This window comes from Podarcis tiliguerta (genome assembly GCF_965153285.1).
Source record: "Podarcis tiliguerta genome assembly, chromosome: 7".
Taxonomy (NCBI): domain Eukaryota; kingdom Metazoa; phylum Chordata; class Lepidosauria; order Squamata; family Lacertidae; genus Podarcis; species Podarcis tiliguerta.
In genome coordinates this window covers 85,340,943-85,368,316 of record NC_139540.1, presented here as the reverse complement: position 1 = coordinate 85,368,316, position 27,374 = coordinate 85,340,943, and the positions used below count along the sequence as shown (strand labels likewise).

Sequence of the window (27,374 nt, the reverse complement as noted above, 5' to 3'; positions counted from 1 at the left end):
AGAGCTGGTTGCAGGGCCAGCAAAGGACATTTTGGCACCTGAGGCAAACCACAAAATGGCACACACACCTTTTCCCCACCAGGGAAGAAGGGGGGGTGAATATCAATATCAGGAACAAAGGAAAAGGAAAGATCAACACTGCCCCTGTGGATCCTGCCACAAAGCGGTCCCCTCAGCTTGCCTCTTGGGTGGGCCGGCCCTGGCTGGCTGGCTGCCACCACAGCTTTTATGGCCTCGTTTCATGTTGCCAGCTCCCCAAGGCTCCTCCTGTAACTAAAGGGAGAGCCCAAGGGTTGCTGCTGAGGGCACAGGTTCAACAACCCTGTGATCTTGTCACTTTGGGGGCGACATTAAATCCCTATCCTGGCCCCCAAATGCACAGTGATCAAGCTGTCCCACACCTTGCCTGCAGAAAATAAATGTTTTCAATGTTGGCAGAACACAATTAAAGAAGAAGACAATCCCTTGTGTGTTTTGTCATCTGCCTCTCCCTTAGAAGGCAATGGGACACGCAAGGTGTACATGTAACACCCCCCCCCCTTTTTTTTAAAATAGTCCAGGGTGACTTTATCACATCACTTCTCTGAATATTTTCATTGCTCTCGGTGTCTGGCTTGAAGATGACACAAATAATTCTCCCCTAGACTGGTAGGGAGGGGCAGTTTGGAGAGTATCTCTAGGGTTTCTTTGGATACCTTTGAGAGCCAGTGTGGTGTAGTGGTTAGAGTGTTGGACTCGGACTGGGGGGACCCAGCTTCAACCCCCCCCCCTCAGCCACGAAGCTCCCTGGGTGACCTTGGGCCAGTCAAGCTCTCTTGGCGCATCCTACCTCACAGGTTGTCATGAAGATGAAACAGGGAAGGGGGGGTTCTGTAGAGCACCTTCAGTGCCTTGAATGAAAGGTGCATTATATTTCTCTTTTATCCCTCGGGGAAAGTTTTAAAGACACATGTGTGATTGTCTTCTGAACGTCCACTCCCCCTCATCACTGAAGGAAATAAAAAGGTAAAATGTGAAAGAATTCAGGCAGCTCCTTGCAAACTTCCTTCTCCTTCACCCAAAAATTAAAACGGGAAAACAGGTGTGTTTGTGAAAGGCTTCACAGAGCCCCCCCCATCCCTTCACAGCTCCACCCACATATACATGCCCCAGCAGCAGCAATAATCTCAAAAATACATGGATAACAATATATTGTTTCTCTGGATTGCTTCAAAAGCATCTTAAATCAAAAGGCTGCTGGGTGGGTGAGGGAGGAGGGAAGAGGCGCCACAAAACCGTAAGAGCAAAACCAATCCAAGCAAAAAGAGACCCTGTAGCTAGAGCACACAGCTGGCTGCAAACAGATAATCTGCAAGTGTATCATCCACCCCAAGCCCCACTTTTCCACCAATGCAAACACAGGCAGAGAAAGCAGCACTAGCAGGCCTAGCTTGTCCGTGAGGTAGACTGAGGCAGGCGGCAAGGGGCGACTCTACAGGCACACCCACCCGTGCAAAGGCATGCATGACAAAAAAAAAAAATCAATGAAGGGGCCAGGCCACCTCAAAGTTCTGTGGTGGCTGTACACACATGCCATGGGGCATGCGCATATCTCGCACGCAAGCCACAGACATCTGCATGACACGCCAACATGCCCTGCCATGCACACATGGTGCAAGCATGCCACAGGGCATGCTGATGTCATGTGCACATGCCACAGGGCGTGTGCACATGGCGTGTTGACATCGCACGGCCCCCTCAATCATGGGGGCAAAGTGGCACGTGTCAATGCCACCCACTGGCATCCTTGCAGTCTGAGCAGTAAGGGGAAGTGGCTACAGCGGCTTCTGGGTCAAGATCTTCTGAGGCCTTCCCGTGGGGCTCTTGTCAAACCTGGAGCACAAAAATCACTGGCGCACAAGATGCAGAAGCACATAGCATCACCTCTATGTACCTCAAATACACATGCCTTCCCTCTGCATATCACCATGACAGACAAGAAGCAGAATGGCCGAATGTAACATACTATAGTCTAGGACCTGAAATGAAGCCAGACCATGAAAGGTTACTTAGCCCTGGATCAAAACTATACTACCCGCCCCCAATTCTCTCTAGGATTACAAGAGCTCCCCTGGGGTCTGCTCAACATTGCTTTGTAACATTTTACAAGAAAAATCCCAGGCAATAAAGATTCTTGTGAGTTTGCTTGAGAACTATTCAGCACTTTGGACACAAAGGCTGCACATAGCAGAGTTCATGATGCTATGGCCCAGGAGTTGGAACAGAGGAAGGTTCTGAGGGGAAGACTGAGTGCAGAAACCAGTCCTGGAAAGTTCCCTGGAAGACCCTAAGCCTCCTAGCAACTCCCAGGAAAGAAAAAATCCCAGAAGCCAGCAATGTCTTCACCTGCCTAGCCATAGCAGGCAGTCCGTACCTTTCTCCTCCAACTCTTTCCCAGGGGCAGCTCCCTATCACACAATACCTTCAGGGGCAGTGACCTGCCCAGCTCTGTAAGAGGCAGCACCTGAGGAACAGGGAACAGCTATTTTAAGCACCAACAATTGCCCCAGTGTGGGCAAGGGGGGCTTCAAACACCAATCTGACAGCAAAACTACTTGAAACAGTCTTCTCCCAACCAGGTGTTCTCCACATGTTTTAGCTACCACTCCCATCATCTCTGACCATGGGCCGAAAACATCTGGAGAGCAGAGACTGAGGAAAGCTCTCCACAGACTCCAGATGATTGCTTGAGGAACACTAGCTCTTGAGTGCCCTGACTCTGAGCTCCACACTGAGCTGACCATGGTCCTGCTCTGCTTGCAGCCAGCCTGGCCCTACCCCATTCCATGGTGAGCTGGCCATGGTCCTGCATTGAGTGCTACCTGTGCAGCCTCAGGCCCCAGCCAAGAAAGGAGACCATAAATGTTGACAGCACAGTAAAATAGGTTAACACTATAAGCAGAGCTGTGGGCATTCAAAACATCCAACTACACCAATTATTTTATAATGGCATCATTTAATATAATAGCAGAACATGTCTTCGTCCTGGCACAAGAAGATTGTGGGATCCAGAACAATGTTCAAATGAGCAATGCATCCTACATCCCATGACTTCTGAGGAGGTCCAGTCCTGTGCAGGACAGAATTATAGGCATCTGTGAACATCACTCCACTGGTTCAAGGGTAGAGAAGAAGCCCGTTACAGCAATTCACCTTATAATGAAGTGCAAGATAAAAGGGAGGGGATGTTGCAATCTGCACCATGGCTGCGCTGAGAAAGTGCTCCTGATAACCCCACAGAGTGTTTTAGCTAGAAGGCATTCCTTCAAACTGTTAAAGTGCAGAAATAAACTTCCTTTTACACTGAGCCCTTTTCACAGAATTAACTTGTGATTTCTCAGTTTAAAAATGCATAGGATGAGCCCTTTCCCAATATAAGAGGGGGAAAATGTGTTAGCTGGTGGTGCGTCCCCCAATTTTTAGTCCTCTTAAATTAATCAATCACTGGCTTTCTTAATTTTATCTGCTGTAATTTTGTGAATGAGCAGAGGGATATGCCAAACTTTCAGCTAATCAGAAGCATGGGAAAAGAGGAGTGATGATTATTCTCAGGGTACCTGCTGTAGTTCAACCATTTCCAGTAATAAAAGCTTGCCACAGATCCCGATGGGAAATGTTGGACTTCAACATTCCTTCTCTGTCACAGAGAACAAAATTAATCAAGCAGATACCCAGAGCCAAAACTTATATCTGAGAACCGAAACTTTCACATATATGACTTCTGTCTCCAATGGACAGTTCATCAGCTTCAGAGTATTGATATTCACCTTCATTCCTTGCTGGCAACTGAAACTCCAAAGGAACTTTTAAAAATCATTATTAAGTGAAGAACCATCTTAATTGCTATTATCAGTTCTCTTGTACGGCAAAGTACTAACTCTGGAAGTATATATGTGAAAAAGGGTGAGGAGAACTTTTATTACATACATCTGTATGACTGGCATGCTACAAAGCTCTTAATGAATAAATGATCCAATTAACCCAATGAATGCCCATGTGCTGTCAATTAGAACAGCTTGCTCATACATTCTTTATGTTATAAAGATTGTCCCCGGGGAATTCTGTATTATTCATGAGAGTGTATGTTGAAATTTCATAATAGCAAAGATATTCAGAGGAGAGAAATTATGGAGACTGTGGGTGTTAATCACTTTGAACAATATTACTTATATGTACTGAAAAGTCATAGTTAAATATCAGGAAGCAGCAAGAATCATAAACAGTCCAGCCCGTTACTTTAATGGAATAATGCTCAACACTGATTAATTTTGATTTGACTGTGCCCTTCAAACTATTATACACTTTCTAAGCAAAGTATTTGCATAAGGAAGATCACAATGAAACATCAATAAAACCAACTCAAAAGAAACCCCCCAAGACTGCTTTGTCCCCCTCCCGAAAACCCAAGGCAGAAAGAGAAGAGAATGGGAGCAGCTGGGGCAGAGAACACCCCCAGGCCTGGCCGGCATGAAGCCATTTTCACCTGACCTGACATATACGGTGAACGTCTGAGCAGGAAGGCCTCTACCCAGGAAAGACAGTCCTAAAGCTGAGTGAAAACAACCCTATCATCACTTGTATCCAAGTATAAATTTAATTAATGTTTGAATGCTTTAACTGTCTTTCATTATACTGTTTTGCTTTATTATTATCTTTCTAAGTCACTTTGAGGTTCTACTAAATCAAGGGGTATCTAAATTTTGTTACAATACTGTATATAAATAAATGGCACCTAAGCCACCAAAAGCTATATTGGGTAAGTTTGAAAAGGAGAACCAGAAATTCTCTATTACTTGGTTAAAAATCCTGTTCATTTCCTCACGGCGTCCTTAGGTTAAAAGAGAATGAAGCTAAATTGGCCATCCAATCCAAACTAGCCAATGCATGTTTACGTGGAAATAAGATGCACTTTGTTCAGTAGAGCTTACCGTTTCAGCTAAGCATGCATAGACTTATAGCTTTAGAATATGTCAGTTCCCTTTTAAGCTACAGTCCCTTGCTTCCAGGTCAACATGTGTGCAACCAAGTTGTACAATCCGTCACTTAGGAGCTTCTGTTATTTCAACTGCCTTGAGCTTCTGGGGTTAGATAGTCCAGAAAAATCTGCCAGGCTACGGCCAGTCAGCTCACGCCACAATCATTACTGGAACCACACAGTAAAACAGGCCACACAAAAATACAACTATGAACCACTGTTTCATTTTCCAGATGATCATTTTAAATATACACTTTTTATCTTGAAAAAAGAAAAACCCCTAAAGGGAAGCACAAAAAAATGATTAGGATGAAAAGGAGGCTATGGAAAGCACAGAGGGCTTTTACTTGGGAAGAATGTTCTAATGTTCTGCAGTTTATAAATCATCTGCATTAGAAAATGTTTCTGTCTGCCACAGGCATGCAATGCATCAGCTACAGGACATCATTTCAGAGTTAGAGAAGGAAAAGCAAGGAGTGGAAGGGGTTAAAGCCCCACTCCAGCGGTGCTGGTGTTCTATCTAAAGAATTTGGAAGTCCACAATGCCTGGTTGCTTAAAAAACCCATCAGGCTGGATCTAAGCATCTGTTGTGGCCCTAACTCCGGCGCTTCCTTGGCCCTAAGGGGGTGGGGGGCAACAACACCTTAGTTGTATCCCCTTAATCGCCCGCACCCAACAGGGAGGCCTCTTCGCTCTTCAGTGAGAGGAGCCAGCATCTGCCCTGCCAGCCTCACAAGCAAAAGAAACGTGGCTCCTGACAAAATCCAAACTTTCCTGCGAAATGCAGCATAAAATCTGCAAAGCCCGGGGCCGCACAAACTCCAGAGCGGCAAACGAGCATCTGCAGCAGAAGCGCGCACCCCAAGAAGCGCCCTTTTCCGCCCAGAAAGAAAGACGGCACAAAGGATTTCCCCGCAAAAGACGCGGCCACGGGCTGCCCCCGGCCAGTTGTTTTCTCTGGAGAAATGAGAAGCGGCTCAAAGCAACAAATGGAGCCATTTAACACCCAGGGATGGGGGGGGGGAGCAGAGAGGGGGGGCGTTGTTTACATAAGAAAGTTGCTGCTGGCGATGCCTTACACAACGGAGCGCAGCCTGCGCCAAGAGGGGCGCCCGGGGCAAGGCGGGCAGCAGCGCCCCCGGCCTCCTTCTCCACCCCGACCCGCCCCCTCAAGGACAGCAGCGGGGTTCGGGGGCGCCCGCCCAGGATGCCCAGGCCCCGGCAGGCGCCCGGGCGCCCTCCCCGCCTGCGCCCCGCTCGCCAATGCAGCACTGCAGAGGAGCGCCGGAACAGCCGGCCTTGCGCAGGGAGCCTCCCGGGCCGTCGGGCCCCTGCCGCCCCCGCCCTGGGCCACACGCCCCCCTCGAGGGCTCACCGCAGTCGGCGCACAGGATGCGGCCCACGTCCTTCTTGAGGTTCTTGCCGCTGGTGTCGAGCGGGGCGAAGGAGGTCTTGAAGACGAGCGGCTGCTCGGTGGGCTCCAGGAAGAAGATGTAGCGGTGGTTGCGCTTGACTTTGGAGCAGGGCGCGGGCGCGGAGCCCACGCGGATGAGCTGCTCGCGCTGCAGGCCGCCGCTGTTGAGGGGCCACAGGTCCAGCACCTTCACCAGGATGCCCGGCGGCGGCGGGGGGCCCTCGGCGCCCTCCTCGGCCCGGCTGCCGTTGCCCGTCGGGGCGGCGGAGGCGGGGAGCGCCTGCACCTTGCCCTCCAGCACCACGGCCGCCGAGTACGCCTGGTCCTGCACCGAGCGCAGGCTGGGCGAGTAGCAGGCCAGCGACACGCCGAAGAGCAGCACGCACAAGCCGGGCGCCGCCGTCGCAGCCCGCCGCATGCCGAGGCAGCCCCGGAGCCGCCCGCGCACCAGGCCGCTCCTCCTCCTCCTCGCCCGCCGCCGCCGCCGCCGCGCCGCGCCCAGCAGCTCCTGCGCCCGCCGCCGCTGCTGCTGCCGCACTGAGCCGTCCGTCGCCGCCGCCGCCGCCCAGGCGCCGCACCGCGAGGCAGCAGCAGCAGACCTGCCGCATCTGGCCAGGCCATGGGGGGACGCCGCCGCCGCCGCCGCCGCGGCTCCAGCGCCAGAACCGGAAGCGGCGTAAGATGGGGGGGGACCGGCCGAGGAGCGGCGGAGGGGCTGCGGATCCCGCCCCTGCCCTCGGGGCTCCCGCGCTGGACGGCGCCGGAGGAGGAGGAGGGCGGCGAGGTAGGGGCAGGGGAGCGAGAGCCGGGCACCCAGGCGGCGGAGGGCGCGCCTAGCCCATCTCCGCCCCCGCCAGCCCCCCGCGCGCCTCCCTCCGCGGGCGCCCCCTCGACGGCCACCTCCCCGCCAGGTAGAAAAGCCCGCCCGGCAGGCGGAGCCGCGGAGCCGCGCCGGGCTCGGCGGACGTGGCTGCTCCGGCGGCGCGGGAGCCCCCCGGGGTCCGGGCCAGCCCTCGCCGTCTCTTCCGCGGCTCGGCAGCCCCCGCGGAGGCCTCGGGAGGGGGCGGCAGGCAGCCGCTGGCGGGGCGAGATGCGCAGCGCGGGGCTTTTCCTTCCAAGCGCGCGAGAAAGTATCCCGCGTGTCTGCATCTGTTGCGGGCAAGCGAAGATGCTCTTGGGCTTCGGTCGCTGATCGAGCAGAGAATGACAACCCAGCGGGGGATACTTTGGGAGTTCGAGGACCAGCCTTGAACCTGTCGCGAAGGGAGGTTGGCAACAGGTCTTTTTTATTTATTTATTTATTTAAAAAATGTTTATGGGAGTTCCCCTGGAAAGAGTAAACCCAGACCAGGCCCACCATGAAGCCGTGATGTGCTCCTTGGAGACTGCCCCCCCCCCCACCCACCGCTGCTCTCTCCACAGCAGACTCTCCGTGATTGGAGATGCTGCCGGCCTCCTCCCACTCCTAGGGAGGAAACGGTGGGGGCTGCCTCCTGGGCGCTGCTTCCACTGAGCCCGACGCAGAGTGTGTGCCCCTGCAAGGGCCTTTGATGTAGACCTTCGCTCAGTCCTTCTTCCCTGGTGATTTGTCTCAGGTGCCAAAATGTCCTGGGCCACCCAGCCCAGATTTAGAGGGGAGGGCATGCAGGCTGGCATTCTGATGCCAGCGATGTCATGTGGGAGTCCACATGACATCGCTGGCATCAGAATGCCAGCCTGCATGCCCTCCCCTCTAAATCTGCAAAATAAAAACGGAAGAAAGATTTGTGCATGAGGAACCCTGATCCCACAGGAAGCACCAGCCTGGAAGCACCCAAAAGGGACACAGGCCAAGGCATGCTACTGGCTTCTGAGAAAGCTGGCACTGCCTCCATTCATTGCCCAAGAGCCTCTGACTATTAGAATATCTCAAAATGGGGGCATCCTTGTCTCAGAACGATTCCAGCGCTCAACATACCAAGCCACACCGAGAATGGAATGCAGGGTTCTGCTGGTTTGGTTGGGTCTCCAGGCACTTAGGTTGAATTTAGATTAGAAGCACTGCCAGCAGTAAAAGAAACATACATCTCTGCTTGCTGAATGAAGACCTCAGAGAGGGATTCAAAGAGAGAAAGATGCTGAGAGATCATCCTATCAACAGGAGGGATCCAAGAAAAGGTAACTTGCTAATTGCTTTAGAATATGTTTTGATGCTCTTATGTGAAAATATGAAGCCCTAAAATGATTTAGGCCCCAAATACCTGAAATATTGTCTCCATCCCTACCAACCTTCTTAGGGGTTAAGATACCCAGATGGGGCTTTCTTGGTAGTTCTGCCACACTCAGAAATGTGGGGAATGGAAATCAGGGAGAGGACTTTCTCTGTGGCAACCCCTAAATTGGGGAAGCACTTCCCCACAAAGGTGTGTCTAGCACCTGCATGGTACAAGGTTCTCCATATGCTGAAGGCACCCCTCTTTACCGTGGCCTTTGATGTTGAAAGTATTTGGTTTTGTGGGACCCATCTCTTTTGCTGTTGTTCGAACAGTTTTGTTTGTTTTACAAATGCAACCATTTAATCTATTTTTATGGTTTTGTTCTCTATTGCTGTAAGGGACCTTATGTAATGGTGAAGGATGAGTAAGACATAAGTACATAAGTTGTAGTTTAATAGTACTTCATGGAGTTTTGCAGAACCTAAAACATTACACATTTATAACAGAGTGCAATCCATCAGATGTATGAAGTGTTATTTTGAGCTGCAGGTGCCTGGTGGTGTGAACTGATGAAACTGACAGCAGTCCACAAAAGTTTATGGCATGGTAATATATTTGTTAGTCTTTAAGATACCACATACTCTTTGATGACCTTGCTGCAAGAGATTAACATACACACCCTTCTGGAAACTTTAAATTGAAATAGCCTTCAATTGTTTGACCATGATAACCTGTTTTTCATAGAATAAAAAGCAAGGTCCAAAAAAAGGCAATTGGTTGAGTGATCTCCACAGTCAGGGATCAGAATGTGAACAGAGAAATAAAAAGGTTGGCAGTGGCAGCACTGCTAGCATCTCATCTAAGCAAACTTAACATCCAATATATCAAGGATAACCAAGTGGTGAACCTCCTGGAGATCCAATCTAGTTTAAAAGGTAGGGGGTTGTTTCCGACTAAGTCAAAGTCAGAGCAGACCCAATAAAGCCAGTGAACTTAAGGAAGTCCTGACTAACTTGAGTTCGCTGATTTCAGTGGGCCTACCCTGAGAATGACTTAGTTGGCTACCATCCATTTTTTCAAATTATCCCAATTCATTTGAGGGGTTAAAAAGGTGTCTGAATAGTGTAATCCTTCCCCACAGTGCTCTGTAAGGGAAATCCCTTATCACTTAGTAATGTCAGCTTCACAGCAGAGCCCCAGTGTCTATGCAGAAGTGTGATCAGGTAGCAAAATAAACTTCTGGTCCCTAAACTACTCTCTGGAGAAGTTTTGAGATCTTGCACAACAAAGCCACATTCAAAAAAGACTGAGCTTTTAAAAAAAAGTTTATGTGGAAAATCCTGTTAGATCAGAAAAAAAGTTTAGGAAAGTGACAGGAAAATACAATGGAAAGTGTTGGATAGCCCCACAAACAAATAAGGATAAATGCTCAATAAACAGGCCATAAGCCAAACACTTTCCCCAACAGTTTTGTAATCCTGTTAGATCAGTGGTTCTCAAAGGGTGTAGCACGAAAGGATGGCAAGACTGGCAGAAACAATCAAATAAACTTTTAAACATAGTATCAACATATTACATGGGGGGGGGGACAAACAGTATACACACTTTTCTTCAACAGCATATTGTTCCACGACGTATTGTGAACAGGGATCTTCAACTCTAACAAATATGAAAGATCAGAAAAGAGAAAGGTTTCTTTGTGTTGTTTGTCTCAAATTAGACCTAATATAAATAAGATTACCCATCAAAAGCAAGCTCACATCTCACATTGAGTCTGTATACATACTAAAGGTAAATATGTAAGAGGCTCATTTATATTTTGGGAATGATTAATGTTCTTTTGTAGTTACATTGTTTTATACTTTCTGAATGTCCCGTGATCATATTCTAAAGCAGCTGTGTTCTGTGTTATAAAACAGGCACTGCTAGTTGTTTCTTTTTTGTTTTCTAATGTATTTCTTATCAATAAAAAGAGTGGTGCGGCATGAGCAAATTTTTATTCTGAAAGTGTGGCCCAGGGGGGACAAATTTGAAAACTACAACTAATTCTGTAAATATTTATAAATGTGGGTGACCTATCTTTTATCGTTAAGATTATGTGTTAGGTGTTCAAATGGCATTAGTTTTCATTTACTTGCTGTTTAATAATACCTTTTGCAATAAATGAACCAACTTGCCTAAATTTAAACCAAGAGTGTTCTTGTTCATTTGAGACTTCCGATTTTCCTCGAGCACCAATAATGCAGTGTTCCTTTAGCAACCTGAGGCTTCCCTTCCCTCGCTTGAAGGTGCCGCATTGGGGAAAGAGCTGGGACTGCTACGCAGCCCTGAGCTTCTGCTAGTTGCTACTGTGACAGCTCTGCAACAGGTAAGCTGCTTGCATAGCCTTGCTAACTCAGCTCTGGATTTGCTGGACAGCTCCCCTGCTGGTCTGCGCAGCTCCGGCTGCTCCAGTCACCAGCAATTTTTGCCTTATTCTCAGTAGGCAGAAGCAGACAAGAGGCTGGCAAGCATCGGGGGTAGCCAAGCTTGCAGATTCCGTTCAAGTCACTGTGTTTCTCTATGCTGCTCTCCAGTCACACAAAGGTCAGCGGTTGCTACACACACAAAACTCACCATCCAGGCAATAAAATGCACTATTGCTGCTCAAGGACACATTCCAGCCATGCAAAAGTGCCAACAGAATCCCAAAGCGGCTTGCAAACAATTTAAAAAACCCCTAACATAATAGAACACCACACAAGTATAGCATAAATCATCAGTAAAACAATTGCAATCAATAAAACACTATTAACAAACCAGTAACTAAAAATAAGCTGAACATCACACTTACAGCATGTCATATTATATGATTAACAGATCAATAATGTATTTATAATCTGTAAAACAATATTAACAAAATAGCAACTAAAAATAAGCTAAATTAATGAACCCACACACCCCTCCTCCAATGACTCAAAACCTTTCAATTAATTAAAATACACATCCACGTCCACCATACAGAAAGACCCTGATCTAATAATTAACTATGAGGGTGCAGCACTGTGTTATAATGCGCACAATTATCTTTGCAAATTTTCTCATTAAGATAACTTCATGTGTGGCAAGACTCACATTTCTTGACATGGCTATAAAAGTACAGTCGTGCCTTTAAAAAAAGTGCTGAAGGTCACATATTTCAGTTTTCTTTGCCCTGAGCAAAAGGATGAGAGTTGCTCAAAAATGCTGGGTCCTGAAGAGGGAAAAGCATACAGACAAGTTAACAGCTAATTGGTATCAATTTATTGTATATAAAAACAAATGGGTCAGTAAGAGAAAAGTCATGGAAGCACACATATGAAATTGGGCTGTCTAATGATCTATAAGAAGTGTTTTCCCTAAGTTCACAAGAAATTCACCAGTCCGGAATGGAAACCTGAGGCATACAAAACAAGGCAAAATGTAATGTGATATCAAAAGGGTTTATATTTGGTTGCATTATAAAGTTGTGCACATTATAATTATCAATGTCACACACTTGGCGATTTTAAAAAATATTTATTATTAGCATTATTTTCTTGGTTGTTGTTCATATTTTTTTGGGGGGGGGGGAATCCCCACCAACTGGAAGCACCACACTGGCTATCTCTGATAGGCTCGTTCACGACATGTTCTGTGTTTCTGGGTGGGAATTCTGCAGAACCCCCACCCATTTTCAAGAGGCAGAATACGTGCAGAACACAGCAGTGTGACATCTGCGCTGAAGACATCTACTTGAAGGAAACAAGCACATTCCAGACACAACTCTGCATTTCAAATTGAAATATCTGCTGTGTTTGTTTTCAGGAAGGGAGGGAGGAGTTTCAAAATATATTGCAGTGAAATAACTGAAGTGGGGCTTGTGTCACAGCTTTGCTCTGTGTTAGCCCCTTTAAGACTGCCCAGTTTCTCTTGCCCTCCATCATGCCTAAAGAGAGAGGTCACACCTCTCTTCTGCCAGAGCTGAATACACCTGTCTAGCAGGGATGTTGGGGGGAGGGTGTCTGCAAATAGTTACAACTTTTCACAGTCCCCCACTGACACCTTGACTGCTTCACTCTGCAGTCATACTGGTTCGACAGCTATGATCATTCTTGGACTGACGGAGCCTGGCCACAGTAGTTCATGCACTTGTTACTTCAAGATTAGATTACTGCAGTGCTCTCTGTGTGGGACTTCCTTTGCACTTGATCTGGAGGATGTAGCTGAGCTTTCCAAACTTTTCATGCTGGTGACACGCTTTTTAGCCATGCATCATTTCACGACACAGTAATTCAGTTTTACTAGCAAACCAGAGGTTAAACTAACCCTTTTCCAGCCCTGGAAGGAGTGCGGGAAGCGTTCACATGACACACCTGCACACTGTGGCTGACACACCAGTGTGTCGCGACACACAGTTTGGAAAGCTTTGCTGTGGTTAGTGCAGAATGTTGCAGCGCCATTGCTGACAGGAGTGCGGGCTTGCCTGCCTACAACACCTGTGCTCAGAGATCTGCACTCATTGCTGACTTGCTACTGGGCCAAGTTCAAGGTGTTACTCTTAGCATATGAAGCCCTTAACAACTTTGGACCAAGATTGCCTTATCCCACATCTGCCCACACAACTGCTCCAAGCAGCAGAATTGGCCACACATTCTGCATTTGTAAGAACTTGCTAGTTTGGTGTGGCAGCACCTGCACTTTGGAACTCACTGCCTATTGAGATCAAGCTGGCACCCTCACTGTACTCTTTTTGTGCCTGCTTAAAGCATTCTTAGGGACGCGGGTGGCGCTGTGGGTTAAAGCCTCAGCGCCTAGGGCTTGCCGATCAAGAGGTCGGCGGTTCGAATCCCCACGGCGGGGTGCGCTCCCGTTGTTCGGTCCCAGCGCCTGCCAACCTAGCAGTTCGAAAGCACTCCCGGGTGCAAGTAGATAAATAGGGACCGCTTACTAGCGGGAAGGTAAACAGCGTTTCTGTGTGCGGCTCTGGCTCGCCAGAGCAGCGATGTCACGCTGGCCACGTGACCCGGAAGTGTCTCCGGACAGCGCTGGCCCCCGGCCTCTTTGAGTGAGATGGGCGCACAACCCTAGAGTCTGTCAAGACTGGCCCGTACGGGCAGGGGTACCTTTACCTTTTTTAAAGCATTCTTGTTTGAACAAGCCTACCCAGATACTTAGAAAGTTGAGATATTTTTAATCTGTTTCAGTATTTTAAGTTTTTTATGTTTTTAAGTAGGGTAGTAATTTTTTCCTTTTTGTAATTTTTTTCCTTTTTGTAAACCGCTTTGTGTTTGTTTGTTTTTTATGATCAAGCGGTGTATCACTTTTATGAAATAAATAAACAAATCATTCCCAACCCCATCCATGTATACCTAGAAGTAAGACTGGCTGGGTTTGATGGGATTACTCTTAGATAAAGTAAAGTTACCCCTGACCGTTTGGTCCAGTCGCGGATGAGAGTATTAAAAAATAAAGTAGATCAATACAGCTACTGTTCTGGAAATGAAGGAACTTTAATGTCACACACACACAGAGAAGGATATTAATTTTTTCTCAAACAGCTGGGGGTGAAGCTGCTTTGATGACCAATAAAACATACCTCTCAACCATCTCGATTTAAGTGGGACATCCTAGAATTATAGAAGTCATCCCAGCATGTCCTCTCTATTTTGTCTGCTGCTGTGGTACATATCAGCTGGCCAAGGCCAGAGTGCCAGAGCAAAAAACTCTTGTGTTTTGTTCTCGCACGCTTGAGAGAGTCACCTGACTCCTGTGAGAGCTCAGGACCAAAAAAATTAGTATCCCAATTTTGACCAGGAGGATGTTGGAGGGTATGGTGCAATTGTGACATGATTGTGACATAAATTGTTCACAAAAATGCTGCACCTTCCAATTGTTCTGAAATGATATAGACACTTTAAGACGCCTTGAGAAAAGGAGGAAACAAACAGGTAGGAAGGAATCGGAGTAGGATGGAAGTATGTGGCCTCTTCAGAAGGATAGGAGGCTGCATGGAATGATATTGTGGCCCCAGGTCACAGACTGCCCACATGGGAGCTGTGAAATCATATGATGGATCAATGTTTTCCTGCTTTTTTTGTCCAAGTTCTGAAAGCTGATCCCACTACTCAGACAGAGATCTGCCTCAGGCCCCACCTCAGGGAAACTCCCAAGTCCCGGTAGTGATGAAGCAAGGCACACTGCACAGAGCCTCACCACTGTGTCCCCCTCAACTGTAGGGTCGCTGAGGGAGAAGCGGCGGGCAGACACAAGCCCCACACTGCCATTTCCGGCAGCGCAGAGCCTGGAGGCGCCCAAGCCACCACGTCACTCCCAGGAGAGACATGTGGTTCAGGCACGCTGCAGGCCCCACGGTAAGTGCCGGGCACTGTGGTGTGGCGCCCAGTGACCCCCACCCGCTAGCTACGCCTCTGGCTGGCACATTAGCATGGGGGTGCCTGCTTTGAGCCTGCCAAGTGCTACGTTGGCTGGCCAGGCTCCACTCCGACTAGGCGATCAACTGACAACACATGGTTGTTTTACCTTCTTGCACCACCCTCCCTGGACCCCAACCTTGCAAGGCTGCTGGGGGGGGGCAGCGTGGGGATGTGGCACCTGTGCACCCTTCGATCCCAGACTCGCCAGCTGGGATTGAGGGATGTATGCATGGGCATAGCCAGGATTTTTGTTAGGGAGGGCAGGCCTTTTGTTAGGGGGTGGAGAACCTCAGTTTGCTATGTATTTTTTATTGATTTTTATTGATTTGGGGGGGCAGCTGCCCCCCCCCTGTGGTTCCACCCATGGGTGCATAGCTGTTGCGCCCTTCTTGTGCCACCCTCCCTGGAAGCCCTTTCCATGTGAGTGGAGGCAAGGAAATAGAGGTGGAACTGGAGGCGGAACTAGACAGAGCTATTACGAAATCTTGACAGAAAGTGAAGCTGGGGCAGGAGATTGCTTTTCAGCAACAGGAAAAGCAAAAAGACTCGAGTTGTAGCATTTTTAATAGTGCAAATGACTTTGAGTCACCACTAGAGGGTAGTACAAACAGTCTGTTTTATTTCTAAATATATTTCCAGTTTCTGCAAGGGAAGAGTGCATTTTGTTCTGATGTGGGTATAGTAGCTCTCGGGTCTCACGTCGCCCACACTCAAAGCCCACAGGAAGGAACCTGCGATGGGGGAAAGGGCACTCTGCCTACACAGAAAGCACTTAGCTTGGCCTCAGCACACATGGGAGCTTGAGCACATTGGCTATCACCCCTCTGCCTAGCACCCTGATAGGTACCTCCAGGCACAAACACCCGACCCCCACTCAAAAAACTTTGTTTTAGTCAGGGTAGAGCAGAAAGGGGCCTTGAGACTATGTTTAGCCCCATTCTCCACGTTAGCAATGGCACATTCAGCAGGTCTGCAGTGATGAACCTTCCCTTTCTGCTGAGGCTCCCTGGGCAATTTCAAAGCCCCAGGAGATGCCTCTCAAAGAGGGATGAGAGTACCATCTCATCTCTGGAGAGGTCATTTCCTTATTCACACTGTGAAGCTATTTTTAATGTCTCCAGGGGCAGAAGTGAGAGCTGCCTATAGAAATCAATAGAGAAAGCCAAGGTTTTTAAAGTAGCCACCCGCAATATATAAATAAATAGCCAAAAAAAAAAAAAGTGGCAGCAAAAACAAATGTCCCTGCTCTTTCTAACTTAGTTTTTATTCTTTTAAAAACATTTAAAGATAACATTGCAAATAAAATTCCAAAGCAAGTGCAGTCCGTTCTCCATGTTGCAGGTTGGAAGGCGCTGTGGCTGGAGGAGAGTGACTTAATCGCAGTCCTGTACTGTAGTCTGAAGATCGGGTTCTGAGTAGCATTATCCAGAAGAATTAGACCCCGGCTGCAAGTTGAGAGTGGAGCTGAAACTCAACCTAATAATAAAATCCATTGCCTTTATCCACACATTGTAGCTTGGACTGAAAGCTTGTGTATTCAATGTAATACCTCTATTGCTGGTTGGAGAGTTGCACTGGGAAAAAGCAGCCACTCACAGCATCCAGTCAAAAATCCCCCATTCCTCTCAAGTTGCAGCAAAGGTAAAGCTGCTTAAATAGCCCCCTCAGATCTCCTTCTAGGCCAAATTATGCACTCAGTTGCACGCAGAAGTAGGGTTGCCATATTTCAACAAGGAAAAACCAGGGCATCCCAAAAGCTGTTGAGCTTTTTTAGCAGCCCTGGCAGAAGCCTCATGCTCCATCACTGACTTGAATGCAGACTGGTTGGACTTCTTCAACTTTTACTTTTTTAAATTGCGCAAGAAGCAAGAGTCAGAGCAAAGATTCCTGTCATTGACACTAGTATTTATTTGTTTCAGCTCACACAATTGCATCTTCAGGTAGCATACAAACACCAGGGATTCATTCTAACATTTTATCGGCCTTCTGATTCAAGTTGTCCTAGGTCAAAGCCACACCACCTACTCACCCACAAGAGCGAGGCATTAGCAGGCCACAAAGTTTGCAGATTCTCACATTTTTGCCAAATAAAAATGGAGGGGGTGGCCCCATAAGAACTCCATAGCATGGAATGTTTAGAAATGCTGGCAGCAGGTTGGTTGGTTTAAATTTGTTTACTGTCCTTCATCTGTAGATCTTAGGGTGGTTCACAGCATAGAAATACAAGATATGTGACAATAAGAATAAGGAAATAAACCAAGGGGAGAAGGGGAGTGGAAGGGGGGAGGGGAGGAGAAAAACCATAAAGGGTAAGAATAACCACTTCTTAAGTGTTCCTAGGAATGAAACCAAAGAATGATCACATAAACTAAAGCTTATGCGCATACATACCAAGAAATACAAAATGGGGGCAGGGGGCGGAGGCTGGAATGGAGGGTTAAACCCCAAAAACAAGGACGGAGCACCTTCAGTGGGCACTGGATACCAAGCAGAGCAGAGGAACACCAGGAACAGAGAAGAAAGAATGGAGGTGCTGGAATTCTGAAAAGAAGCACTCAGCACTGCAACTGGCTTGGGGCCATGTGGTGTTTAGGAACAAAACTACAGTGGTACCTTGGTTTAAGAACAGCTTAGTTCTGAAATTTAATGCTGAAATTAGAACTACCCCATTGTGTTTGAAGGAAAGTGTAGGGAACTTTTTTTTTAAAGTAACAGACTCCTCCAATAAATGTATCCCAACACCTTTGGAAATAATCATTGAAGGAATGTATCAAAGTTTCCCAAATAATATAGATATTTCTCCCTTTTAGGCTTGGAGATGTGTGTTCATATACACCCAATTCCTTTCTGTCCTCCTAGTGGTGCAGCAGCAAAAGTGCTGGCACATTTGCAAAGCTAAGCAGGGCATGGTGTGGTTTTGGACTGAATGGGAGGCTGTGTGTTGAGGTTCTGGTTGGACTAGATGACCCTCGTGGTCCCTTCCATGTCTAGGATTCTGATTCTATTACTACATGCCAAGATCCTCTAGGGATAGAGAAGAGCAGGTTCTTTCCATTGTTTCATGCTAATAATACAAATCAAATATATCCGATAGTGATTTGTAATGCAAGAGGTGGGAGATGCTGAGAGGTACAGTGGTACCTCGGGTTACATATGCTTCAGGTTACAGACGCTTCAGGTTACAGACTCTGCTAACCCAGAAATAGTGCTTCAGGTTAAGAACTTTGCTTCAGGATGAGAACAGAAATCGTGCTCCAGCGGCGCGGAAGCAGCAGGAGGCCCCATTAGCTAAAGTGGTGCTTCAGGTTAAGAACAGTTTCAGGTTAAGAACGGACCTCCAGAACGAATTAAGTACTTAACCCAAGGTACGACTGTATTTTGCTTATTTATTAGCACATGATGAGTGTTATTATAGCTATTTCTGTGGTGGTTCCTCATTTGTGGGAGGCTTACATGGTCCATTTACTAGATATCTTTACACTTCAGGTGAAAACATACCTCTTCAATCAGACCTTTGGCTCTTAAGCAACATATAGCTTTTCAAAACAGGACAGATATTGTCTGTATTATGTGTTGTGTGTTACAGAACAGAACATTTGGGGATACACGTCTATCTGATGTTCTCCACCATGTGACCATCAATACTGCAAGGTCTGGACTGGCTGAAATGGAGAAATATACAATGGGTGTCACTAGGGGATGGATGGTTTCCAAAACTATTTTCATGTAATATTATCCAGCAGTTTCCTTTACATACTGAACCAAGGGAATGTCCAAGGGAAATGAGGAGCAATGCCTTTATGCTCTGAACCTCTCTGGGTGGACAATTTGGTTGTATCCAGCAAGGGAATTATTGTGTTCTTAAGCAACCATGAGAAAGAACCCTAACATGTACAATAATGTGTGCCAGGGATGGTAAAATCAGACTCAATAACATTTATTCCATGTTAATTAAAGAGCATAATATGGTAGATGTTACCTAGCTTGATGGATGGAACGCAACTCATGAGAAAGGATCTGCTGGCCTACCCAACATTTGTGGCAATTACAGAGCAAATACAACATTTAGCTTGTGTCCTGACTTCCCCCAAACTTTTAGGTATTAGAATACATATATTTGTGCTCAAACTACATTTTGATCATTTTCCAGCTGTGACCATGCATCCATATAGATCGTCAATCGAAAATGTGCCAAAGGTAGCACCACTATATGGACATGTTAACTGCTCCTTTCTCAACACACAGGAAGAAAGAGAACTATATCTGGGCATGCTTAGGAAAACTGAAAACAAGGGCAAAATTGCATGTAATGTGCTACTACTAGAACGTTGGTGGAGAACTTTAAGTGATTGACAGCAGTATTCTGAGGCAGTTGAGGAAATATGCTTTAGGCAGTTAAGAGAGTCTGCTAAGTTGAAAGAGTGTGTGAGTATATAGAGGAATGAGAGAATGGGGGGCAGGCAATGTGAAGCAGATTTATAAATGGGGAAATTTCTCTTTGATTGTATATTTGACCTGCCCGATGAGGCATGTTTGTGTCTTCGCCTGATTTCCTCTTCATGGATATAGTAAAATTGTCCCTGTTAGATAGTGGATCCAATTCTTAAACTATGACTAGCCAGAGCTTCAGGAGATGCCACTTTCTTCCAAGGCTTTACAATATGTATCTTAATGTATTTATAATTCAGAACTTATAATACACTTAATAAAGTAATTATTATTTGTTGCTGTTTCCCCAAAGGAGAAAAAAAAAATTCTCCACCCTCGGTTTATAAGTTATTGTTAGTAAAAAAAAATAATCCAAAATTTTTTATTAGCTTTCACAATATTATAAACCAACAAACACATAAGACAAACAAACATAAATCATAGCCTTATTGAAAATTACACTTATTAACTTTGTTAGGTGACTTCCTCGCTTCCCCTTGGTTGAATTTCATTGCATGTCCTTTTAACAGTTTTCCAAATCCCAATTCTTATAATATTTAACTTAGACAGTTAAAGTCTAATGTCTAATGTCATTGTTAGTAAATATTAATGTGCCTTAAGATGAATGGCTTAAAAGCTCTATTACTTGCTGAATCTTTTAGTATTTATTGTCCGTTGGTTTACAACAATAGGCTTTGCCTCTTCCACGAGTCTGAAGGACAATGTCCACTTGAACCTCTCTCTCACACACATATGCAGACATGAATAGGTAGCACATGGACAGAGGGTAAGCCCTATAAATGTCTGCATGGTTTCTCACTGCTTGCTGGGCTGAAAGTGTGTGTGCGGTGGAGAGAGGCTGGCCTTGGGTCCCACATTCTCATGACTCATTTATTTATCTATCATGCAGAGCATTTTGACTGCTCTACAGTCAAAACCAGCTCCCCAAGCCGCTTACATGCAATTAACACAAGTCCCTGCACACAGGCTTACAATCTAAAAATGCACGCATAGAGAAAGGATAACCAACTTGACTATGAAGAAAAGCAGGAGAAACAAATTCGGGGAGAAGGAAAAGGAGGAAGAGGAAGAGGAGGAGGAAGAGGAGGAGGAGGAGGAGGAACAAGCCTTCTTGAAATGCAGCATTTTAAAACGCGAGATGAATGCCCTAAGCTGAGCAGCTTTTCAAAAGGCCGGAACATGCCGGCGGGGGGGGGGGGGCGATGGACACTATTGCTGCCCGGCTGCCCCCGCCCCGCGCGCCCCCCGACCCCAAATGCGGGGGGGGGGGGGGGCGGAGAGGGGGCGGCAGCCGAGAAGCGCCTCCCTCGTCGGACTCGCGCGTCACGCAAACAAAGCCAAACTCGGCGTGGCGGGGGGCGGGGGGGGGCACCCCGAAGAAGCCATTCTCTCTCGCTCTCTCTTCCCTTCTTCCCCGGGCGGGCCCTGCATCCCGGCCTGAGGAGGCGCGCCTGCCCGCCGCCAGGCCCAAGCGGGCCTCCCGGGCTGCTCCGAGGCCGCTGGCGGAAGAGGCGGAGGGAAAGGACGGGGCGGCGGGTTCCGCGCGAGGTGGCGCCGCCCGCTCGCCTGCCACGACTCGCGGCTCGGCGGCAGGAGGCGGAGCCCCAGCCAGCCCAGGGCCCAGGCTGCCCAGCGAGGCCTGCTCTGCGGCCGCCCCGGCTCCGCTGGGCCCCACCGAGCGCGCACAGGCGCCGCTGCTCTCCGCGCTGCCGCCGCCGCCGCCACCGTAGCAGCCGCAGCAGTCCGGCCAGCCGCGCGGGCGGAGAAAGCGCTGCGGCCGCGCTCGGAGCAGGTGCCCGGCGGGTCGAGGCTGCGGCGGCTGCGGAAGAGCGAGCCCAGGAGCCCCGCCGCCGCCTTGGTTGCTCCCGGTGTCCACCTGCTGCTGCCTCCGGGATCGCGCCCGGCGATGCTCCGTCTCGCAGCAGAACTTCAGCTGCCGGGAGGAGGGAGGCGGACCTGTGGCGAGAATCAGCTGCGCCTTTACTTGGGAGTAAGTGGCATTGAACTCCGCCGCGGGCCTTACTTCCAAGTAAAAGATGCCCAGGCTCGGTCGGTAAGGAGGGCAGCGCTTCTGCGGGAGATTGTAAAAGACGGAATAGCGGCGGCGGCGGCGGTTTATTGCAAAACCTACGGATTTGTGTGGTTATAATTATTATTAGGGCCAGCAAGGTGCATCATATTGGCGGAAATATCTAAAGCGTTTGCAACCTGTTAATACCCGTACCTGCAGTTTTTCACGTGTTGGTTAGGAGGGTGAGAGGAGCCGGACATGCCATGATGCCAATTTTGAGAAGCAAAACTCTTAAAAGTTTGCGACAATGTATCAAATGACAGATTAAGCAGGTGACAAGTAGCAGTTTCGGTGTTGGAGAAAAATGACTGTGTTTGACTTCTTAGCAAAACGTTCATTAATTTGTATTCTACTCTAAATATAATTTCCACTGTTTTAAAGCAACTTTATTGTACTGAGTCAGACCATCTAACTGCGTATTGTCTGTGCTGATTGACAGCAGCTCACCAGCGCTTCAGGCAGGAAGCATCTCCCTGACTTACCTGGAGGTGCTGCATCCCTTTCCAATTTATCAATTTTAGTTCCTTATGTAAGAAATTTTCCAGCTGTGGGAAACATGGGCTTTCTACAACTTTTCTGAATTAAACATATTTGATTCTTTAAGGTTTAAGGTAAAAGGGGGGGGGGGGGAGCTAGAGCCTACTTAAGAGATTTTCAGGGTAAGGTCTGTGGACCACTGATGGTTGACAAGCTCCATTTTACTGGTCCTCAGAAAGGTTACAGAACACTCCAGAATCTCTGTACTTAGCCTTGACAGTTCATTCATTTCTTCCCCTCTGGTAGCTGGGATCGGATGGCTAGGGCTGTGTAATCGTGGTTATGACCATGGTTGCCTTACATAGGAAAGACTATACTCATTAAAATGTGTTTTGTAGAACAAATAAAAAAACACATTATTAAGCCCAAGACCCCCCAGCAAAGGGATAAAAGCTGTTGCCTTAAATGTTGGGAAAGGGGAGAGTTTCATAGGTACTGGGGATGGGAAATTCTATACTTCAACGCGTCAGTGTGATTTCACCTGCTATTTAATATTTTCATTTATTTTGTGAAAAGTTGTGCTAGCTGCCAATTATTTAAAGATTCTATAGGTTGAAGCTGTAAACATTCAAACTTGACCATTTCTGAACTAAAACACAAGTTATCAAAATAAAGTACAGTGCTGAAGTGCACTAGGGTTTTTTCCCTAGCAGATCTGCAATTGTTTTCTGTAGTACATTCATTAATACATCTATAAGATTATATTAATATCAAATGAACTTTTTCAGGCTGAGTGTGATAAAAGCAATAGTGATGGGCAGAAATACACTTCTGCTAGCACTGTGATTCTAAGCATGCATATTCATATCAGTTCCAATTAATACCCTGAAACTTCAGCAAATTTGCTTAGTGTCACACTACATGGATCAAATTTAAACATAGTTGCAGAAAACCAACCTTTATTTCCTCTGCTTGATATAAAATATTTTTGTAGTCTCTTTGTTGCAAGAATAGTGGCCCATAATTAGTAAATAGTAAGATAAGATATAATTACAGTACCTGAAGCTATTGTTATAATATTGATTAGAAAACTTTTTTCATTCCTCTGGTTTATTTGTGGGTCTTTATGTTTTAAACTTAAGTTTTTTGTGGGTTAATTTGTTTCTTTAAAAATATACAAGATCTGTAAGGATGTCAGACATCTTAGAGAAGCTGGTGATCTTGCACTTTAGTGAAACTGAGGGATTCAAAATTCAGTAGTCCCAACTCAGGGGACTCAAATCTTTTTACACACTTGAGAAATTGTAGCCTAAGGGACTAAAATCTTTTTACATACTTGAGAAATTGTAGCCTAAGGGGTTCAAACTCTTACTATATAACTATTCCACATGTTGTGAAAGATCACTTTTAAATCGTTTTTACAGATAATATTAATACACCTTTTTCTTTAAAATTTCATATTTTAAGCATAGTATATAAATGATAATAGATGTTCCTCAAACTAAAACTTTACTATAATCAACCTTCAAAGCCAATAATTTTTAAATTATTTGTACCCTTTTATTTCCTGTTTTTCTCAAGTATTTTGTTTCAACAAAGCTGACAATGTACATGTACACAATATTTTCAAAAATTGTTAACTTTTTATTAGTAGTGATGAAAATATTTTGATTGGCTGTTTCTTCTGTTTTAAATTTATCACTTCCTAAGCCTTTGGATGTCAGTGTGTTTTGAGCCCCTTTATTCTCCTTGTTTTCTTCTTCATTTGCACACTGATTGGTTGATCTGGGGAAAAGTTCCTTTGAGAAATCTAATTTTTATTGAAGCTTGAAAAGTAACTGTGAGCTCTTTAAAAAAATGAATATGTTCCTTAACATTTGTTGTTTTATTCCATGCAGAGTATTATGCTGGTCGTTTCCCCTGTTTACTTAAAAGTGAGCAAATCTTTACTTTGTTTTTTTGTTGAGTCATATGCAGTCATAGTCTTGTGGAAGTTTTAAATAATGTTTTGTCTTCATTATTTTTGAAATCACACTAAATGCCAACTTGCATGCCATAATTATGCTTTTAAATGAGGCAACTAAAAATCGTTTTTTAAAAAATGTATATACCTTATTTGATAAATAAATACATCTGAATCCCTGCTTGTATGTGCTTTACTTTTTACGTCCTACTTTTTAAAGATCTAGTTGTGTAGCATTAAATTTTGTAATTAGATTAATAAATTAACTATGTCATTCTTACTCAGAAGTCTCATTGAATTCATTGTTTTGCTAACTTAGCAAAAATCAAAAGATAAACTGCTTCTAATTTGATTAAAATGAGTGTGAAATCTCAACACCTGTTTCCACAGCAAGTGTGGGAGTTGATAGACTTGCTAGTTTTTAAGTGTATTATAATAGAATATTCATAAGTAGCAGATGTATGTTAGCTTTAGTCATATAATGGAATATTTCTACACTGGAATTTCAGTAAAGCTTCAATAAAAAAGTATAGGGGGAGGTTTTACAATTGCTGTTATGTGCTAAAAGCCTTGAAAATCTATTTTAAGCAGCTTTAGCAAACTAAATGTATAGAGAACTGCATGATTTATACACATGTAAGGATTATTTTTAATGAGTTTAATAAACACACACACTTTTATCTGGAAATCTATGATACCCCCACCAAGAGTAGACAATAATTTTTACATTCACTTTGTTTTTAGTTGTCAACTGTATTTCTCAGAGCCTGGGATTTATTTTATGAAAAATAAAGAAGTTACAATCAAAGCTATTAAAATAGAACTGTATGGGTAGAAAACATTACTTAGAAATTAAAATGGAATGTTAGCTGTATCTTCTACAAAGATATACACACACTAAAATAGCTCTAGATGTCACATATTTGATGTGAAACACAAACCCTAATTATTTCATTTTGGCTCACCTACTTTGTTTAAAATTCAACAATGAATTGCTGTTGTTTTGGCCATAAAATTTTCCTTAATGTTTTGCTCTTACAATGAAGGGGGACTTTCGGATTCCAAACCTGGACTACATTTCCTTCCAGTAATTTCCCTCCCGCAACACGCAGGCATATCTTCTTCTATCAGCAAGGTTTTTATGTTTTTAGTCCATGCTTCTCAAGTAGGTGGCAGCGGCATGAGAACCGGGTCTCATCTCAAACTGGTCGGCTAATAACCCGTCGGGTTAGGAAAAAAAAAATGTGGGCTGAATGAAAAGCCTGCGCGTTGCGCGTATGCGAAGTGAAAGGACCGAGGACTCGCTCGCTGAGCAAGGGAAGGTTGCAGGTGCGAGTGGATGCGCTCTTCGCCGCTTCTTCCCATTTGGCTTGAGCAAAACCGGGTGGAGCCCAAGGCTGCCTCTCACCCGCCCCCTCCTCAGCCTTTCTGCCCGAGGGAAAGCAACGCTTCGTTCTGGATTCGGTGCTTGGGGTCGGGGCCGGGGCTGCACCTGAGGATGCTTTGACACGTGGCCGAGGAAAGCGGGGGCCGCGCGGCTAGCGGGGAGGCGCAGCCAGCTCGCCCTGGAGGCTGAGGTGTCTCCGTCGCCGCCGCTTTGAGCCCGCGGGACTAAGCCCTCCGGACAGCTCCCTCGCCGGCCAGAAAGCAGCTTCCCAGCTGGGCTGCTGCAAAGCTCCGCCTCTCGCGCCCCAAGTCCTGCTTGCAGGAGCAAACGAAAGCCGAAGGGGAGCAACCCACGTTGCTCACCTGGTCCCTCGGCTAAGGAAAAGAAGCGTCCCGGCCGCCCGAGCCGCGGCTGGCGAGGAAAGGGAAAGCCCTGGGCAGGAGCCACGTCGGCTCTTGACCTGGGAATCCGGTGCGAGGGAACGAACTTCGCGCAGCCAAGGATCCGCAAAGCGGGTGGCAGAAGAAGGGGGCGGCCTCCCTAGGGGCAGTACAGTGGTATCTCGGGTTACAGACGCTTCAGGTTACAGACTCTGCTAACCCAGAAATAGTACCTCGGGTTAAGAACTTTGCTTCAGGATCAGAACAGAAATCGTGCTCCGGCGGCGCAGCGGCAGCAGGAGGCCCCATTAGCTAAAGTGGTGCTTCAGGTTAAGAACAGTTTCAGGTTAAGTACAGACCTCCGGAACAAATTAAGTACTTAACCCGAGGTACCACTGTATGTGGGACAAGGGCTCCCATAATGGGCAGCTCATTCCCTCCCCGCGCGCGCGCTCCATCCGTGCAGCCGGTGCGTAAAATGCGCGCCTTGCAGCTCCCGGGTATCCAGAGTCCTCCGCTATGGCTGGTTCTTTGCTTGGTCCTTTCCGCGCCTGCAGTTTGCACCCCGAGATCTGCAGCTCCGCGGGGAAGGCCTAGCATTCAAGCCTTAGGAAGCAAGGCCTGGAAAGGCAGAGAGCGGCCCTGGGGAGTCTGTCCGCTTCTATTCAAAAGGGAGACTCTCATCCCCCTGTCCCGTTGCAGGCAGGCCTGTTTTTCGCCGGTTATGCAGAAATACGGTGCCCGCAGAACCAGCCCCGCTGAGAAAGGGAAAACGGGAGCTGCTTGCGGGGGATCTCCAGCCACGCTCGTCACAACGCAGAGCGGTTCCTCCAGTTGAAAGGACGCACTTGCAGGCACACAATCCCACTGAATTTGCTGGAATAATGTAGTATACGTTTATAATGCTCTTCTGACTTCTGTGCCATCCTGCGCAAAGGCCGCACTCGCCCCAGTGCAAGCAAGCGAAGGGGTCGCGGGCTAGTCCTGCCAGCATGGTCTGGGCAGGAGCAAAGTAACAGAAGTTTGCCAAGGCCTGAATCTGCCTCTTCCCACCTCGCCGGAGGAGGAAATTCCGGGGCAGGCCTGGCCACAGAACAGCTCCCTTTTCCCGGGAGGGCTGTCAGGAGGCCTGGGGCGGCCTCTAACTTCGAGGGGAGCCCTAGCTGCGCAGCCTCCACTCCAGGCGAAGCTCTTGCGTGGGATCCAGAGCTGACCTCCTCCTCCTCCCTGCGCGGCCTGCCTCCCCGCCAGCAAGGCGCGCAAAAGGGCGCCGGAGTTGCTGCTGAGGGGGCGGGCGGAGCCGGGGTCGCCCTTTCTGAGGGGGGCGCGCAGCCCGAAGGGGGCGGCCGGAGGGGTCTTCTGCCGCTGTCCAGACAGGACCTTTGAGGCGGGCGGGAATTCCCGCCGCTCTACCTCAGGTATCCCGAAACGGCCCTCCAGCCTCGCGCCCAAAAAAGTTGTGTGGCGTTGACTCTGCAGCATATTTATTGTGGAAAGATGGAAGAGATTTCTGCTTCCTCTTCGCCGGACACGGATGAGGCACGTCGGCATCCTCCAACCCGGGTTGGAAGCGATTCTCATGAAGGATC

The 27,374-nt window shown here is 47.1% G+C and overlaps 1 protein-coding gene across 3 annotated transcripts in view; it reads right to left on the bottom strand.

Annotated features, from left to right (window-relative positions):
- The window catches only part of NRG2 (neuregulin 2), a 126,476-nt gene extending 119,627 nt beyond the window's left edge, over positions 1-6,849 (bottom strand). For all 3 annotated transcript variants that reach the window (XM_083448687.1, XM_083448686.1, XM_083448688.1), the window contains exon 1: positions 6,391-6,849. In XM_083448687.1, coding sequence (XP_083304813.1) covers positions 6,391-6,847 — 457 coding nt within the window. In that variant the 5' untranslated portion in view covers positions 6,848-6,849. The remainder of the gene's footprint in view (positions 1-6,390) is intronic.
- Between the last annotated feature and the right edge of the window lie 20,525 nt (positions 6,850-27,374).